This window comes from Drosophila virilis, chromosome 5 (assembly GCF_030788295.1).
Source record: "Drosophila virilis strain 15010-1051.87 chromosome 5, Dvir_AGI_RSII-ME, whole genome shotgun sequence".
Lineage (NCBI taxonomy): Eukaryota > Metazoa > Arthropoda > Insecta > Diptera > Drosophilidae > Drosophila > Drosophila virilis.
The window spans coordinates 9,760,186-9,780,137 of NC_091547.1; the positions used below are offsets into that span (position 1 = coordinate 9,760,186).

Below are 19,952 nucleotides of genomic sequence, written 5' to 3' on the forward strand. Positions count from 1 at the left end.
TAATTATTAACGTACTCTCTGCTGAGCCAAATGAAATGAAAATTACATAAGAATTACAAAATTATTTCAAATTATGAGAAATATCAACCAAAACAAACAAAACAAAAACAAATTTCAGGCTATCAACAACTGCAACTGCAACTGCAACAACAGCAACAAGACAGCAGCAACAGCAGCTACAAACAGGACGACAGCTGCGATATGCATTTACACTATCAAGGAACAGCAGCAACTGCAACTGCAACTGCAACAACAACAGCAACAGCATCAAATGTGGCAGCTGCAACAACAACACCGCATCATTTTCAAGCGCCGCAATTTGATAATTTTCAGTCTATGCTTAGTTCAGGTGCTGCCGCTGCTGCTGCTGCTGCTGTTGCTGCTGGAAATCCCTTGGAGGAAAGTTTCACCTGCCCGCAATGTTATCGAACCTATCGACGCCATGGCACGCTGCGCCGCCATTTGCGGCAGGAGTGTGGCAAGGGCAAGTCGATGGTCTGCTCCGTTTGCGGTCATCGCACCAAGCGGGCGGATCATCTGAGGCAACATGTGCGCAAAAAGCATCCAGAAATTGCGATGCGTTCGCTTTTCAAGCGTCAGCAACGCGCTGCCGCGGCCAGAGCAGCGCAGCCGGCAGCACAGTCGCAGGGCAGTGAGGATATTGTTGATTTGGATATGCTGGACGATGGCCTGGATGAGCTGGCCGAGGAATCGTCACAGCAGCAGCAGCAGCAGCAGCAGCAGCAGCGGCAGCCGCAAACCTTTATTGTCGATGATGATGACGAGGATAATGAGCAGGAGGGTGGGCTAACGGATGAGCAGCAGCAGCAGCAGCAGCAGCCAGTGGATAATTACTATCAGCAACAGTTGCATCAGCAGGCGTTGCAGCAGCTGCAAAAGCAACTGCATCAGCAACAGCAGCAGCAGATGCAGGTACTGGCAGCAGCGGCCGCGGTGGCCAAGGCCAACAAATCTGGCAGCGATGCGGCAACGCTTAATTGTTGAGTGTGTGGGTGGACGGTTGAGGGAGGGGGCAAAGGGAATCTCTGCAGGAGTTTGAGCAGAGGGGATGGATGGGGGTTTGTCGAGTCCTTGGAAAAAGACGCCACTCTTGAACTATACTAATCAGATTAACCAAAGAAACGTGGGGGCAGCGGTTTTTAAGCCGTTGACCCTTGACCCGCGCGAGTCGATTTATTCAGTTTGCATTTTCTTCAAAACTCTCAAAAAGTATTTTCACTTTGTTTCACGCAATTTTTCTTTAAAAGCAAAACTTTTATTTCCAGCAACGAAAATCAAAATTCAAGTTGAACTAAAAATTATTTTTTAATTAAAATAATGTATAATATATAAAACGACAAATAAAGTAACTAAAAAACTAAAAAAAAAAAAAAAATTAAATATTAAAAAAAAAATACAATAATAAATGCAATTTTTTATATACAGAAGCTACAAAAATGCGTTTTTCAATTTTCAATTGCATGTCTCATAAACACACACACACACACACACACAAAACACATATATACACACACAAAAAACAAAAAAAAAAAGAATTATCAACAACAACAAAAATTAATTATATTATTTTCTCCAATTTTTATCTTCAAAACTGGTAAATAACATTTAATTTAAACGCCTAAAAGTTTATGTAAAATTTTGGTGCCAAAGTTTGTGTAATTAAATTAAGTTTTTTTTTTTTTGACAATTAATTTTTATGTGAATTTACCAAAGCAAAAAAAAAAAAAAGAGAATGAAGGAAAACCAAAAAGCAAAACCCAAGCAACAAAATTTGTGTAATTTAAGTGGCGGTCGTGGCGCGGTGTGCATTTTGTTTTTAAGTAATTTAATTAATTTAATTTCTGCTTCTAATTAACTACTCTAATTTAATGTGTGAGAGTTGCGCCTAATCATTAGCCATTTAAGTAGCTGTAAATTATATAAAAAACAAATCCACCAACACACACACATACACACACACACATATACTCAAACTACAACCCAACAAAAAAAACCAAAAAAAACCAGCGCAAAAGACGAAACAATTTTTGAGCCCAAAAACCACCCAATCCACAACTTTTTACAGATTTAAGGACGCTGTACTGTAATTTTGCCACGGCTGTTGTGGCAGCTGCCGCCAGCAAGGCGACAACAGCAACTAAGACGCCAGCAGCAGCAACAGCAGCAACAATTGTCGACAGCAGCAGCAGCAGCAGCAACAATTGCCAAGCAACAGCAGCAGCAGCAGCAGCAAGTGCGACAGAAATGCGTGAGGTATTTGAGCCGGAGGTAACAATACGCAGAATGTACAAGTGTGGCAACAACAACTGCAACAGTGAGGCCAACGCGCTGGCAACAATTGCCAACAACAATAATAGCAATAGCAGCAGCAGCAACAAGTTGCACTGCAATGCCAGCAATTGCAGCGGCTGTCAAATGTCAGCGGCCGCTGCCTCGTTTCAATTGGCGAATCTATTAAACTCAAGCATGTTGCTGCCAACAGCGGCAGCAGCCGCAGCAGCAGCAGCAGCTGCTGCCGCTGCAGCAACAACAACAACACCAACAGCAGCAGCAGCGACCACCACGTCGGCAGCAGCAACAAAACCCATGCGCACCAGCAACAACAACAACAACAATAACAACAGCAACAGCAATAACAACAACAACAACAATCATTTGCTTAGAGTTGCAAGCGGAGTTGTTGTCGGCACCAGCAGCAGCAGCAGCAGCAGCAGCTCGTTAAAGAAATCTGCGAGCGTGCAATTCCATTGTGAATTTTGTAATTTTAGCTGCAGCTGGCGCTACGATCTAAAGTTGCATTTGCGTCAGAAACATGGCATACATCAGTTAAAGAAATCATAGAATCCATAGAATTGTTGATCATATTGTTGTGTGTTGTTTAAGAATCCCTCCAATTCAGTCCCGCCCCCCCCGAACTCTCCCAGTTGCTGCGAAACAGTCAAATTGTGTATATAACAAAAACGAAACAATTCCATTTAATGTTGTTAAACTTCGCTAGCTAAGCTAAAATCATAAAAAAAAAATTAAGAAGAAAGTTAAATATATGTGTACAACTATTTATTGAAAAGAAACTTTGGTTTTTTGTTGTTAACTTTTTTTTTTTTCACAAAATATTTATTGTATTCTTAATCTTAAAAACTGCAGAATTTACAGCGCGCGCAATTGCAGCTACTTTGTGGATAAACGAAAAAAAAAAGAAATGACACAAAAATAAACATAATTTAAATTATTAAAAAAATTAGCTAATTTATAAACCTTTTATAACACAAATTATTATACTATTATTAACTAGTAAATTTTGTTCAAGTATTTCTTTGTCACTTTAGTTAAAACAAATTTAACTCAATTAAAATTTAGTTAATATATATATTTTTTTTGTTTTGTATAAAATTTGCCAAGTAATTTGTTTATTTGAAAAAAAAAAAAATTGTATTTGTTTAAAACTTCTTGTGTAGCCAGAATTCGAAAAGTAGTTAACTAATTTGCTGTATTAGTTCAATTGGAACTTTGTCTTTGTCATTTTGTATCTTCTAGTTTTTAGATTTTAGTTCACTTCAACTTACAAAAAAAAAAAAACAAAAAAACATAAAGAAATCAGCAAAAACTTAAGTTTAGTTTAAGTTTAGTTTAAACGAAATTATGCTTCGGACAGCAATTCCAACAATGAAAAAAGAGAAGAGTATCTACCGCTTAAGGGATTTGCGTTTTATGATTTTTCACAATATTTTTTATTTTTCTTTTCATTTTCATTTCATAAAACACAAACAAAAACCACAAAAAAAAAACCAAATCAAACCCAATTCACAAATACATCACATAATAACCTGCATAATAATAATAATGAACACCTAAAACTAAATACGCACAACAACACATCACAATCAATCAACCAATCAATCAATCAACCAATCAATCAATCAATCAATCGTTCGATCAATCAATCAATCAATCAATCAACCACAACGTAGACTCCAAGTATGACTTTGGCCACAGCGTTTTTGGCGGCGATATGGACATGGATCGCAACTCGTCCGGCGATCCTCACGAGCGTTTCCCCTGCGCCGTCTGCGGCAAGAGCTATCTGCGCAAGCGTCATCTGCAGCGTCACATGCGGGACGAGTGCATCGGCATACCGCCGCGTTTCAATTGTGAATTCTGCAGTTCGCGTTTCCGTCGCAAATATCACATGGTCCGGCATCTGGTCTCCAAGCATGGCATACCCCCGGCCATTGCACAACAGACGACGGGCAGCGGTTCGCGGACCAGCAGTCCGCGCAGCAACAATCTGGAGCACAAATTGAGCGCTGCTGCGGTGGGCGTGGCCGGAGGAGGCAGTAGTGTTAACGGTGGTGGCGGCGGTGCCGGCGGTGGCGGCGGCAATGGAGGCATCCACAGCGACAGCGCCAGCGTGGGCAGCGCTGGCTCGCACAACGGCTGCGAGAGTCCCATACCCGAGAATCTGTCGCTGCGCAAGGAGCACTATGAGCGGGATGAGAACCTGAACGGTTCGCGCTGCACAAGTCCCTTGCCGCCGCACATGATGCCGATACCCACGTATGGGCTGACGGGTGCCATTACAGCTATTTCAGCAGCCGCTGCAGTGGTCGAGGAGCAGGCGGCAGCAGCCGCGGCAGCAGCAGCGGCTGCAGCAGCCGCAGCTGGCAACAACAATGGCAGCGATGCAACAGCGGGCAGCGTCGCGGAATTGGCCGCTGCCGCTGAGCTGGCCATCAAGGCGGAGCCGGTGACGCCGGGCAAGGCGCAGCCGCATCATTTGCTTGACGAGGAGTGGAACATGAAGCTCGGCCTGCAGATCATATCGAATTCATTGCTCAAGGAGCGCTTGATGAATACAATGCCATTTGCGTACAACAATAACTGAAGTTGTCCAATTTTGACCCTTTCTTTTAACCCTAAAGTAAACCAAAGTATATTTGACTTAAGATTAACTAACAAGACAAACTAAACTAAAAAGAGACGATTTATTTATATTTATTATTACCAAAACAAAGTCTTACAGCTACTACTTTAGTTTCTTTAATTTTAATTTGTGTCTGCTTAAAAAAAAAAAATGCTTTGTGTGTTTAAAGAATCGAAAGTAAAAGTAAGAAATTATAATTCCATGTATGAATCTCAGAACCTAGACATTCCAGCGCTTAACTATATTTTTTTGATTTTAATTTTATGTAACTTATTTTAATGTTTTCTAATTTTTTTTTTGCGTGCTTTCTTTAGTCAGCGAAACGTGTCTTAAAAGAAAAAAAAAAAAACAAACAATCAACTGTATTACAATGTTACTTTGCGGTACTGTTTATCCTAAAAAAAAAAGAAAGAAATGTCAACTTAAAACCGAACCGTCACGAATTTGTATTGCTTAAGTCATTCCCCCCCCCCCAAAAAAAAGGAAACCCATTTTTGTTAGAATTGTAAGATTTTGAATAAGTGATGCCATTCCAGTCAAATCTGATGTTGATGTGCTATGCCACCCAAAGAGGGACGAAAACAAACAGAATACTCATACGCAAATGACAAGAAAGCGAAATACTCATGAATTCCAAAAAAAAAAAAAAACAAAACCAAAAAAAAAAAAAAGAATGATGAGTCGTTTTTTTTGAAACACTTATTCCAAATGATATGCCACCAAATTGTATACCTACATTTTTAAGTAATTTTTATACGTGTATGTGAAATATTTAAAATAGTATATAATATATATATATATATATATATATATATATATAAATATATATATATATATCTGATAAACAAACGAAGAAAAACAAAAACAAAACCAATTAAAAATTTATATTATTAATTAAATAAATCTAAAACAAAAAAAAAAAAACAAAAAAAAAACAAAGAACAAACAAATTTATTTGCTGCATACGTTTTAATTAACTATATATATTTATCTTGTTTTTAGCTGGCTTTACATGTTTCACACAATATCCAATATTGTAAACCCCCCGCAACATTTTGCCTCCTTTATATTTATTGTTTGCTTTCTTTATTTTTGTTGCGTGTTGCGTGTTGCTGTGAAAGAGCAACCCATATGAAAATTGTTGTACAGAGAATTTCACTAACCTATTTTTATTACTAAATTTCTTTTAGATAAACTCTTCTACTCTACCTACTACTACCTACTACTACTCGGTACTGGCTGCAGTTCTAGGAATCTATCTATAACCAGTACCTCCCAACTATCAGTATCAATCAGTAACTGTATGCGTATACTCGTACCAGTAACCAGTACAACATCACAATACAAGAAAGTCTGTCACTTACTATAATACATATATACTTATATATATATATATATAGATCATCTATTCTGTCTGCGTCTATTTCTTGAAGCTCTCTCTGTATACTTTTATATATAAATGGGTTCTACTTGTTCTAGCTGCACATATCAAAACTATTACACACTCTCACACCCCCACACACACACACACAGATACAGAGATGTTTGTGTATTAGCATGCATAGAAAGCCTGCTTGTATGCTGCATTAAATTGTAATTCTCAACTGGTGCGTGCATCTGTGCGTGTGTATGTGTGTGTGTGCGGGTGTGTGCGTGTGTCGTCCTGTGCTTTTGTGTCTTGTCCTTGCGCTACTCACACAACAAATTTAATTTTAATATATTTAAATTTATTGATATATACATATCTATATATATCTATATATTGTATTTGTGTCTTTTTCAAAAAATAATAAATTATTTAACACTCGATGTTTTTCTTACACAGCCTCTCTCTTTAAAACCAGCTGCAATGTTCTGCAATTGATTTTCGCCAAAAAAAGGCGAATCCATTTCCAGAATAGGCGCTGGGGTTTTTTATGCTCTATATGTGGGTTTTTTAATATATTTAATATATTTATATATCTTTATGTGGGCGTGCCTGATGTTTTTTTTTTCTTACTTATAAGCAAATATTTTTACACTTATTTGTTTTTATTTAACTCGTTTTTTTTTTTACCCGTCAAGTATTTGTAAGCTTTATGTGTCTTTATTTATTCTTGGAATGCATATATATGTATATATAATTAAATATATTTTTTATGTCTTAAGTTTTATGTTGAGTTTCATGTAGTTTGACTTGCTCAAAAGAAAAAAAAAAAAAAAAAAAAAATAATTAGTTTAAAAAGCAAAACTCAGTCAAAATTCAGTCATCAGATAACTAAAATTTAAGAATTGAAAAAATTGCAAAATAAGAAAAATTATATCATATCATTATATTTAACATCCAAAACAAACAAAATGCAACAAATTCATCAACAACATCTTCACAAACACACGCACACACACACACACACACACACACACACACACACACACACACTCGCGCACTGCTTCATTCACTCTTTTGTGTTGTTGTTGTCGTTGTGTGGTGTTCTCTTTTTCTCTTTCTCTCTCTCTCTCTGTCTTTTCTCTGTTACCCTGTCCCGACGTGTGTTTTGGGCCAACCAAATTACTTACAGATTTCGTACTCACCTGGTATCAACACGCGTGCGATCAGTGCGGCAAATCCTACAAGACACGCAAAAGCTTGAGTCGCCACCGACGCTTCGAGTGCCGTTTTACCACAGAGAGGCCAATTTTTCAGTGCCCCAGCTGCAATTATGCGGCCAAGCGCAGCGATAATTTAACCAAACATATTAAAACTCATTTTGCCAAAATGAAAAAGGATTTCCTGCCGCTGGCATTTCAAATGCAGGCAGCCAGCATACAAACCAAATGGGAAACGGCATAAAAGAAAAAAAACACAAATAATACTAAAACTTCGGCATGCCGAGGCTAAAAATATTCTTGCAACAGGTTGACTCGGAAAACAATATACATAGATGCTTGTTAGAAGTCATATTATATATGTCATTCAATCCCAATTCACAGTTTTTTTTTTAGTTCAAGCAAACAATAGTTTTTTCACACACAAAAATAGTTCTTATCATATCAGCTACAGAATGTAAACTGTTAATGAAACAACTTTAGTAATTTTTTCGTTTGTTGTTTTTCCTGTTAGCTATATAATATAGTGCTCCGATTTGTCCAGTTTGGACTCAGGCATTATCTAAACAGCATTGAGTTTGGTTTCTCTCTCACAATACCTTATGACTGAGCAACTTAATTTATAGAGCTGGTCTCACAGTTTATCCTTCTTTTATTCCGAGTTTAGTTGGGCCTCTGCAAGGATATTCGCAATCAGTGAAAACTTTATTCGATCTCTAAAAGTTGTCAACTATCAACTTTTAAGTACCGGGCAGCGCAACGCACAAAATGTTTCTACCAAAAAAAAAAAAAACCAAAACAAAAAAAACACCTGAATAGCGCACACTTGATGACATTTCTTTCGTTTTACTTTTGTTTACCTTAATTTTGCATATTTAAACTTTCACTTGGTGGCCAGAGATTTGCATGCGAAATTTATTTTTTGCATAAATTTGTCCAATTTATGTAAATCGAATGCGGTAAAGTTTCCGAAAAAGTGCTGCGACTTATGGCCGACATTTTGAATTAGTTTCTATGTGCAATCAACTTTGCGTACTTTGTTTTGTGCATTGCAATCCCACAAAAAAAAAAAAAAAAAAAAAAAAAACCTGCAGCCAAAAAAAAAAACTATATATTTACTCATTTGTTAGCCTTAAGTTGATCAAGAAAAAAAAAACCAAACAGATTTGAAGCCTAAGTTAATTTCTAATATATATTTTTAGCACTCTAAGCCAAAAGTCCAAAGAGAAATGTAACCGAAACTAAGTCAAAAGCATTTAAACCAAAAACTATTAAAAAAGAGTTTAAAATATTTAACTAGACTACTGAGAGTAGTAACAGGTTTTACCAGGGGGGTTGCACTTAAGAGGCAATTTCGTAACGTCGCATTCCTAAGCAAAAAAAAAAAGAAAAAAAAAAATTAAATATATATATTTTTAAAAAAGAAAATCAAGTGAAAACAAATGTTTGATATGTAGTTTAGTTAAGCAACGGCAACGCCAAATTCAAAAGAAAAACAAAGTATTATACTAAAAAATGAAAAAAAAATCAACTAAAAGCTTAAAAATTGTATGTAGCTTAGTTGGAAAGCTGTAAAATGTAAGTTCCTTGCTAGCTTAGAAATACTTTTTTTAAGATAAACATATATTTTTTACTAATATTTATTATTATATGATGATGTTCAAACAACTGACAAACAAAACAAAGCGATCTCAGCAAATACAAATGAATGCAACCAACAGTACAATTTATAAAAAAAAAAAAAAACAAAAAAACAAACAACAACAAATACTTACAGCAAATAGTTAAAATATATATTTACAACAAAAAACAGCCAAAAAATTAAAAGGAGCAACAAAAGTCAATTGCCTAACACAAAAAGCTGAAAAGCTCAGCTCTGGTCATTTAAAGCTGGCAAAATCTATAATATAATGCTTTGGAATTCCATCTAAAACTTGTGTGATATAGATTTTTCTCAGTTATTAACCGAACCAGTTGTGTGTACTTGGCTTAAAACAGTTATTAACCATGCTTAGTTCAAGTTTATAATGTATACAGTTTCAAGTTGATATTGAGCGCACTTAAGAGAGGTCTTTAAAGCACACAAAACACTTAAACACATACAACTTTTTTTTTTTGTGAAAAGAGTATATTTTGTAAAACATTCCAAATATTTTAAATAATTTAAGGATGTGGGAATTACAAAGACTATGTTCGAAATGTTGACTGAAATTGTACGAAGCTCTCGAGTGTTGTGAATGTGAAGCGAATGATTCAAAGTACTTGAATTGGAGCGAATGATTCAAGCTTTTCAAATTGGTGCAAATGATTCAAAGTATTTGAATTGGAGTGAATGATTCAAACTATTCGAATGATTTAAAAGATTGAAGCGAATGTTCTAAATGCCTCTGCTTTCATTTCATGTATTCATATTCATAAACCTTAAAGTCAAACAGTCACAACTTTCATGCCACACATTACTTCTAAAAACTTTTCAACTAAATTTACTCAATTTACACACACACTCAAACATGAGTACACATACATACAAACGCATTTGTATTTTCATATTAATTTTATGCTATCATTATAAAAAAAAACTATTTTTATACACATTGTCAAAGAGCATAATTAAGTATTTTTATAAAAATATATATATAAACATATATACATATACACCCACACACACACACATATATATATATATATATATATATACATGAATACCGCTATTTTTGTATGTAACTGAATAAATTTGTAACAAAATGAAATTGTTATTTACTGTTTATCATATAAATATTTAGTTTTTAGTTTCGTTTAGTTATTTTGTATGCGGGTTGCTTTTGCATTTTTCTACTCTTTATTTTTTCGCCTACTAAACATGTTTCATTGCAGCAGCTATTAAAAACAAAAACCAAAAACCAAAAAAAAAAAAAACTCAGAAAATATGTATGCATCATCATTCACACAGCGCCTCATTTAAAGTATCGCAAGTATATCGCCTCCTCTATATATATGCGAAACGTGTACATAATCAAGCTGCCTCTATCATCAACCACTGCAACTGCTCTCTGCATCAGCTCAGTATCAGCCTCACGCTTCATCAACAAACAAAACCACCAACAGTCCATCAATCAATCAATCAATCAATCAACCAATCAATCAACAAGCAAATTGAACACAATAAACAAGTTGCATACCACACACTAACTGTAAATATCACTTTTTTTATTATTCTTATAATTATAATATTAATATATAAATACATAATTTTTAATTTTTATGCCTAAAAACACTTTTAACAGCAAAATACAAAAAATTAACTAAAATTTTATCTAAAAAAAAAAGAAATCTTGTTACTTTTTTTTATTCAAAAATATAAATAAGAGAGCTGTTAAATCAATATATGCAGTATTTAAATATAGAATCTACAGCTCTGTTATAATATATCCAAAAAAAATTATATATCTTTTGTCTAGTTGTTTAAGCTTTAAGAGACACAACTTTCGTAACTGATTCAAGTTTATTTTTGTTTCCTTCCTCTTTTTTTTTTTTTGTTGTTTTTAAAATCTTTGCCATCGTATTTTTGATTTGATTATATTTTATTATTGTAGCGCCCGGCAGCTACGCTTCCAACTCCAGCCAAACGCCACCGCCAACCAGCTCGGCGGCGCATTCACTGATCCGGGACTATTGGTATGAGCTGAAGTTTTCGGATTTATTCAAGTTCATAAATCCGGATGGACGCTATCAGTGCCCCAGATTTAATTGCCTGAAGAGCTACAAGGACGCCAGCTCATTGCAACGACATATCAGGTGAGTTATCTTTCTTATATTTCTTCTCCTTAGACATAGATATAGATATAGATATAGATATATCTGTCTGTTGCGTCTGTCTGCTGTCTGCAGTTAAACTAATGTTTTTCTTTATCATATGTATACGAAACTCTTTTTTCCTGTAGATATGAATGTGGTGGACAGAAAAAATTTCGCTGTCTGATGTGCGGCAAAGCATTTTCACAAAGCTCCCACCTAAAGCGGCACCTTGAGTCCGGTGTCTGTGTCAAATATTACTTATGAGATAATGTATTCTTTAAAATCAAATAGAATAAGCGTTATCCGCATAGGCAAAGTGCAACATTTTGTTGAGCAAAACCAAAAACAAAAACGTAAATTCAAAAATAATTAATATGAAAACAAATATGAAAATTGTAACTACCAAAAAAAAAAAAGAAATAAACCCAATAACAACAACACACTCACACACTCAAGAACAACAACAAAGAGAACAAACATAACAAAACAGTTAGTTGAAGAAAGCAATTGAATATATATATATATATATATATATATATATATATATATGAATATATAAATATATACATATACCATATATAGAGAGAACAAGTAGCTAAACCAAGAACAATTACAAATAACAACAACAAAACGAATTTATTGGATGCCACATCATTTATAAAGAGAAACAAAACAAAAACAAAAACAAAAAAAAAAACTTAAAACAAAAAACAAGCCCATATACATGCATATATACATACGATATATATATCTAGTATATACAATACATATTATGATAATATGAACAAGAACAAGTTGAGAATTATTGTTGACAACTGAGCATTAAAACCAGAATTAGCTAAAATTAACAAACTGAAGAAAACAGCGTAGCTATTATAAAATATTTAACAAGCTAGACAAGATATATACATATATACATATGTATAGCTGCAGTCAGTGCAACATTTTATAGAATTTTAGTAAAATTATAAAACATAAAAAAAACGTAAAAAATTACGAACCAAAAAAAAAAAAATAACGAAGAGCTAGTAAAAATTTGTATTGAGAGGCCGTAACAAAGCACACACACGTTATAGAAAAATAAAAAGAACAAGAAGAAGTCGAGCGCGATGAAGAAGAAGAGAAGCTAAGAGCAACAACATTTTAGTCAAACTAACCAAAACTACGTAATTTTAGTCGAGAGTGCAAAAACAAAAACAAAAATAACAACAAAAACTAAAAAAAAAAAAAAGCAAACAGAAAAAACGAGCAGCAACTTAGTAAAATTAACAGAAAGAAAAGTAAATAATAAAAATAATAACAATAATTATAGTAATATATAGAAAGAAACAATTGCATTATATAAACAAAAACAAAAACAAAAAAAAAACACTGAAAACAAAAATACATATAACAAAACGTACTGTGTTTATTTGTTGCCAAATATATATATATATATATATTTCTAATATATTATTGAAAAACAAAAACCAGAACAAAATCATTAATAATTAATTATAATAATTGCAAATTTGAAAGAAGCTAAAAGCCAATACAACAACAACAACAACTAAATACCGAGAACTATGTTTAACTAAATCGATTACAGAATACAAAACATATATGTATGTTATGTTATATACACTATCGTTATATATTGATATATATATATATATATGTTTATGTTGCAAGCTAAATCATACATACATATATATACCCACACACATATATATATATATATATATATATATATATATATATATATATATATATATGGATACACCCACACATGCGTATTGTATATGTCGAAATGTGAATGTTTGTTATAAAACAAAGTAAAACCAAACTAAAACATATAACAGCCAGTTTTCGGCAAGCCGAACTTCAGCATACCCTTGCAGCTTTCATTTTAAATATATATAGATATATATATATATATGTATATTTTGAATTGCCCTAAACTATGGCAGCTATAATCCTTTAGCGATCCGATTCGCTCCGATTCATTTTCAAGTTTTATCCTTACTCAAGAATCAAGTTCTACCAAAAGCCAAAAGACTAGATGTACAGTAGAACCTGACAATACGAACTCAGCTACAGTCTTATGTTATATATATATACATATATCGTTTCACTTTAGGAATATCTTTAGCTTATGTCAGTCAATCATAATACTCTCTCCCACACCTGCAAGGGTATACAGATTTGTTGTGTTATATAGACGAAATGCAACCAGAATTGCAGCTGGTAAAAAACAAAAAAAAAAAAAAATAAGAGATATTTTTAGTTAGTTATAGAACTAAAATGCAAAGAGGCCAAACGATTTGTTGGTTCACAGAACAAAAGTTTATATACATACATACACACATACAACATTTACATATTAACATACAAAATACACACATCTATTTAAAAGAAATGCTATGTTAGCAAATTTGTTGTCTGTTGTTGCAAAAATGTTAAGAAAATGTTATTACAAAAATTGTATTTTTTTTTGTAACTTGTACTCACTGTGTGTTTAAGTGTGCCTGTGTGTGCGTGTGTGTATGTGAGTGTGTGTGTGTGTGTTTTTTGGCAGCATTGGATTTGTGTGCAGAACGTGTGTGCCATTATGTAACTGGAAAAATCCAAAAAAAAAGAAGATATATTTAAAAAATATATATATATAAATATTACACTCAGCCGTAACCAAATGAAATTAGAGTTCAATGCTGCCCAAAAGTAGAGCAAAGCGTGAGAGAACAAAACATATAAACACATATACTCATGAGTTAAGCAGAATATATATGTATGTGCTGATTTACGTATATATATATGTATACTTTTGTTGTACAACAGACGCGCGACCCGCCCACTTCGCAAAACTCTTTAGTTCTTATTGGTCTTCTGTTGAACTATTTTAGTGCAATCTTATAACAAAACAAACTAGTTAATAGCCCAACAATTGCAAACTAAATTGTATTTAACAAGTACAATAATAAGAAGATGAAGTAAAATAGTAACAAAAACATATACCGAACAATGTTATAAATGAAAAAATGAAAATAATATTAACAAGAAAACGCTAAGAGTGCCATTAAAACAATTTAAATGTAATAAATTATTGAAATTATACATATTAATATACATATATGATAATTGGATACATATATATATCTATATGTATATATATATAAACAGAACTTACTAAGGCAGGCAGTTAAAGTGCAACTAAAAACACTTATATATACATTTTACATATGCATGTATATATATATATTTTAATATATATATATGTGTGTTAGTTAGGTCCAACCATTTTAACGTGAATAACTTGTTTTCATTATATTGTTTTTTGTTTTTAATCAGTTTTGCTTGTTAATAATATTTTATGTTATTGTTGTAGTCAAATATTGCAAAACATACAGACAGTACAATAAACCATAAAATTAGATTCAAGGCTGACGTTGCAAAAGGCACGAGAAGCGCTGAGCAGCAAGAAGCGAACTTGATTCGTGCCATCAGCTAGACGAGAATACAAGTTAGGAAAAGAGAGATTATCGTGTAAGCGAAGGGAGAAGTGTGAGTCGCTCTAGGAAGTTCAAGCTAAAGTAGAAGCGCAAGCAGGAAGCTTGATGCGTGAATATTAAGAAGCGGAAAAGTGACTTCCCCAAGCTAAAATCACTTATAGCGCTAAGAGGAAGAAGCAAAAAAAGAAGTACCATAAAAGCTTCTCGCGACTGTTTAAGCGTCAGCCTACAATAGGCACGAGAAGCACAGAACAGCAAGAAGCGAACATAATTCGTGCCATCATCAAGGCGGAAGAAAAGAAGTAAAAGCTCCTGAAAGTGTAAAAGAAGGGAGAAGCGTGAGGCGCTCTAAAAAGAATAAGCGAAAGGAGAAGCGCAAGCAGCAAGCTAGGTAAAAAAATATAAAATAAATTTCTCTAGCTTAGCTTTAAAAGCTTACAGGAGTGAGAAGCAAAAATAACAGAAAAATAAGTTCCGTGAGCGCTTCTCGCGTTTCTTTAAGCGTCAGCCCATCAATTGAACAGCAATATCAATAATAGATAGTTGAAGCTCGAATTGAATGTAGACAACATAAACTTAGTAAAAGAGAACACTTAAATATTAACTAAACACATTAACTAAACGATAAACAATTAACAATACCAATGCAAATTTTCATTACCTTATAACAATTGATTTTTCGTCAATTTGGTTGTCAATTTGCTTATTTCAAATTAGTCCAATGAGAAATTTTATTTTCTTTTTGCAATTTGTCCTGTGTGCCAAATTCGTGTCAATTGCAAAGTACCAAAAAAAATATAATAATAATAATAATATTAAAAAAACTAATCAAAATAAAAATAAACTATATTAGCACATGCGACAAATTGTTAAAATTGTTTGGCTAAAATAAAAATTAGGTAAATTTTTATATATATATAAAATATATTTATGTAGCCTATACTAAAATAATTTGTTAAACTAATTAACTAAGGTTTTTGTTGCACGTTCATTGAATTAGCTAAATTATTATTATTAATTTTTTGTTTGTTGCGCTGTTAAAGCTTAGACTAATTTAAAAAAAAAGCCAGAGCTCTATAAAAAAAAAAAGAAACATCAAATGTTTTTTGTTTTTAACATTTTTTTTTTTAAACATTTTTGTTGCATCGTTTTTAATATATATACACACACACATATATATACTGATAAAAGAAATTGTCTTTGATTTTTGTTCATTAATTTAACAACTAAGTTTTAACTTGTTATTGTTAATTAATATTTATAAAATAGTTTAAAAGAGAAATGAAAACAAAAATATTAAAAAAAAAAAAATGTTAGCCTAAAGCATAAGTTACAAAATAATGAACAAAATATACTCCAAAGAAACCAACCAAAAATATATATACAACAACACATACATATATACATGGACATATACATAAAGAATAAAAATATAATTAAAATAAATGAAAAGAAAAGAAAATGAACAAACCCAGAACAAGTTTTAGTAAAAGTGTATTTGGAACAAAATTGCCATATAATGAACATTATATATATATTATTATATATATATAAATATATAGTCAAACCAAAAGAGCAGACATATAAAACAATAATTAACAGAACAACAAAAAAGAAGCAAAAGGAAAATGTAATTGTAACAAAACGAATGTTGTTTATTTTTTGTAGCGTAATATTAAACAAAACAAAAAAAGAAATTAAAAATGTTTATATAAATATATATATATATATATATACATATATACATATATTTATTGTTAACGAATACCACGGAAAAGGCGAAACAGAAATTATGAAACAAATTTATATAAAAAGCAAACTTACATTGACGAAGCTGATATTGTTAGTACCTTAAACAACATGAAAAACAACAACAACAACAACAGAAACAACAACAATTAATATTATTAATAATTGTAATAATAATTATAACAAAGTAGCATTAAACATTATTATAATAATATAATGTTGTCATGAGAGCATATATATAGTGACATATCCATAGTCGCACCCACCCTTTAACATAACTTAGCACATAAGCATAAGCACAACTATAAACATTTCTAATATTGTAAACAAAGAGCCTGGTGATAACATCGACATTGGTCAAGATCAAACTGTCCCCCTTTGGTAGACATAAACAATTCACCCTAAATATCACGCCACTGTCAATGTTCCCATCAGAGTACTATCCCACGCATAATTGCTGACGCAGCTCAAACTTCACTCAATTTTGACTCAAACTCTCTCAAAGCGAAGTTTGCTAAGCGACCGCAACAGTTAGATAAATCAGTTCATATTCGGGAAGCAAATCTGAATGTACTCAACAAAAGTAGCCGTTAAGTGAAAATAATAAATTGAAATATATTTTTTTATAGTAACCTAACGTGCAAAACTTAATTGGCGCAGCCGGTAGGATACGTCGGGAAAAATTAAAGATCGCTAAAGGATAATTAATTCCCAGATCTAACGCACAATCGCGACCGAAAGTGTTGTCGGAGTGTAATAAAAATTTTCTCGAATACGTATCCGCACAAGAACCTTCGGGTCATTAGTAGCTTAATAATATTGACCCTTTGGGCAATAAAGCTACTACAGTTAATAACGACTGGCTTTGCATATCGTTTGATCCCTGCAATACGTTATTACTGAGTCTTTTTAAGACACACACACAAAAAAAAAAAAAAAACATTTGCACAATAATCCATCACAAACTTTAACTTAAAATAAAAGTGCAAAATCAAAGAACAATAAAGTTCAAACCTACAAACTCAAAACTATTCAAAAAAAAGTGTATTACACCAAGATGACAATGGAATTATCAGAACAACACCTCAACCAGGCCCTTTCACAACTTAGACAGGTGCCAAGCTTTGACGGATCAACGGATCAACTAAACGCCTTCATTAAAAGGATAGATTACATCCTACACCTGTATCCAACCCGAGATGTTAGACAACATAGCATCTTATACGGAGCCATCGAATTGCAAGTCACAGGAGATGCTCAGAGAATATCACAAAGGACAGCAGCCAACACTTGGCAGGAGCTGAGAAACGCATTGATTGAAGAATACAAAGTGCAGACACCATTTGAAGAACTCCTTCGACGCTTATACAACACGAATTACCAAGGAAACGTCCGTAAGTTCATCGAGGAGCTCGAGAATAAATCTTTTGTTATTTTAAATAAGTTAGCACTAGAAAATATACCTAGCAATACAACCCTTTATACAAATGCTATGAATAACACAATCAAAGATGTTATTACAAAAAAATTACCAGATAGGCTTTTCATGATGTTAGCCAGACACGACATTACGTCGACACAAAAACTAAAGCAAGTAGCTCAAAGAGAGGGATTATATGAAAATAGCGTTACTGAAAAACCTAAAAATAATAATGTTCAGGGAAATCCAAATAACAATCGTAGGAACATGGGAAATTATCAGCAAAATGCTAACCCAACCACCATTTCAAGTGGTTATTCCAACACGAATCAGAGTTATCACGCACAAAATAAACAGCATAATAAGTCCGAAGACAATCAGAAAGCTCACCACGAGTTCCAACAGAAATTAAGTCAAGGTAGATACCAAAATCCCTTAAACTACCAAAATCAGTCCCATTCACGCTTGAATGCACCAAACCCTCCGACTAAACGTCAAAGAGATAGTAACAGTGGGCAGATGAAAATGGATACATCCGAAAATTTTCATCAGCAAGCCTCGGAACAAACAGAACAAATCCATTCATAAAATTGATTATGAATGACGAAGTTCTAAAATGTGTCATCGACACAGGTTCAACCATAAATCTAATGAAAACAAACCGCTTAAATTTTCCAGTTTACAACGAAACATTAAAGGTTCACACCATAAATGGTGTTATTGAATTAAAACAAAGTATACGCTTAGGAGCAAGCAAAATTTGTCCGAGCAAACAAAAATTCTATATTCACGACTTCTCAGAGCATTATGATGTTCTGATTGGGAGAGAATACCTTGAGGCATGTCAAGCAAAAATAGACTATGCACAAGGATCCGTAACCTTAGGAGAATTTAACTTTTGTTTTAGATATAACGACGAAGAGGTCGAAGAGGACATGACCGCACAAGAGTGCCTTGATCCACCCTCAACAGAGGACAGACCATTTAACTTCGCTATTAATAATGAATTAATAGAAAACAATGAGTTTAGGCTAGAGCACCTAAACTCAGAAGAAAAAGAAAAAATAAAAAAAGTTTTACATGAATTTCGTGATATCCAGTACCATGAAGGTGACAATTTGACTTTCACTAGTACAATTAAACACAAAATTCTAACAAAACATGAGGACCCAATTTACAAGCGTCCATACAAATATCCTCAAATATACGATGAGGAAGTAAATAAACAAATAAGCGATATGATAAAACAAAATATCATACGTAAATCCAAATCCCCTTACTGCTCACCAGTAATAATCGTTCCAAAGAAAAACGATGCATCTGGAAAGCAAAAGTTCCGGTTAGTCATAGATTACCGCAATCTCAATGAACTAACTATTAATGATAAATACCCTATCCCGATCATGGATGAAATATTAGACAAACTTGGAAAATGTCAATATTTCACAACCATTGATCTAGCCAAAGGCTTCCACCAAATCCAAATGGATCCTGGTTCAATACCCAAGACCGCATTTTCGACTAAACATGGCCATTACGAGTACACTCGCATGCCATTCGGTCTTAAGAATGCACCTGCAACGTTCCAACGTTGTATGAACAATCTCTTAGAAGATTTAATTTTTAAGGATTGTCTGGTCTACTTAGACGACATTATTATTTTTTCCACTTCATTGGAGGAACACATTTTGTCGCTACAAAAGGTATTTAAGAAGCTTAGAGAAGCTAACTTAAAACTACAGTTGGATAAATGCGAGTTTATGAGAAAAGAAACTGAATTTCTCGGTCACATAATCACAACTGAGGGTATAAAACCAAATCCCAACAAGATACAAGCAATTGTCAAATTCCCAATTCCAAAAACCCCAAAAGAAATTAAATCATTTCTAGGATTATGTGGTTTCTATAGGAAATTTATACCAAATTTCGCTAATATAGTAAAACCATTAACACTTAAATTAAAAAAAGGAGC

At 33.2% G+C, this 19,952-nt stretch overlaps 1 protein-coding gene across 25 annotated transcripts in view; it reads left to right on the forward strand.

Annotated features, from left to right (window-relative positions):
* Nucleotides 1–19,952, forward strand: part of lola (longitudinals lacking) — an 82,769-nt gene that overhangs the window by 22,290 nt on the left and 40,527 nt on the right. Inside the window, exons 6-7 of one of the 25 annotated variants that reach the window (XM_032436106.2) lie at nt 11,122–11,323; nt 11,470–15,179. The exons of 16 other annotated variants lie outside the window; for them this stretch is intronic. In XM_032436106.2, the coding sequence (XP_032291997.1) occupies nt 11,122–11,323; nt 11,470–11,587 (320 nt within the window). In that variant the 3' untranslated portion in view covers nt 11,588–15,179. Of the gene's footprint in view, nt 1–118; nt 1,459–2,086; nt 2,878–3,989; nt 5,617–6,132; nt 6,327–7,500; nt 9,097–11,121; nt 11,324–11,469; nt 15,180–17,617; nt 19,705–19,952 lie in introns of those variants that run through there. 8 more of the 25 variants (XM_070209555.1, XM_070209552.1, XM_032436099.2 and 5 more) reach the window with 8 other exon arrangements.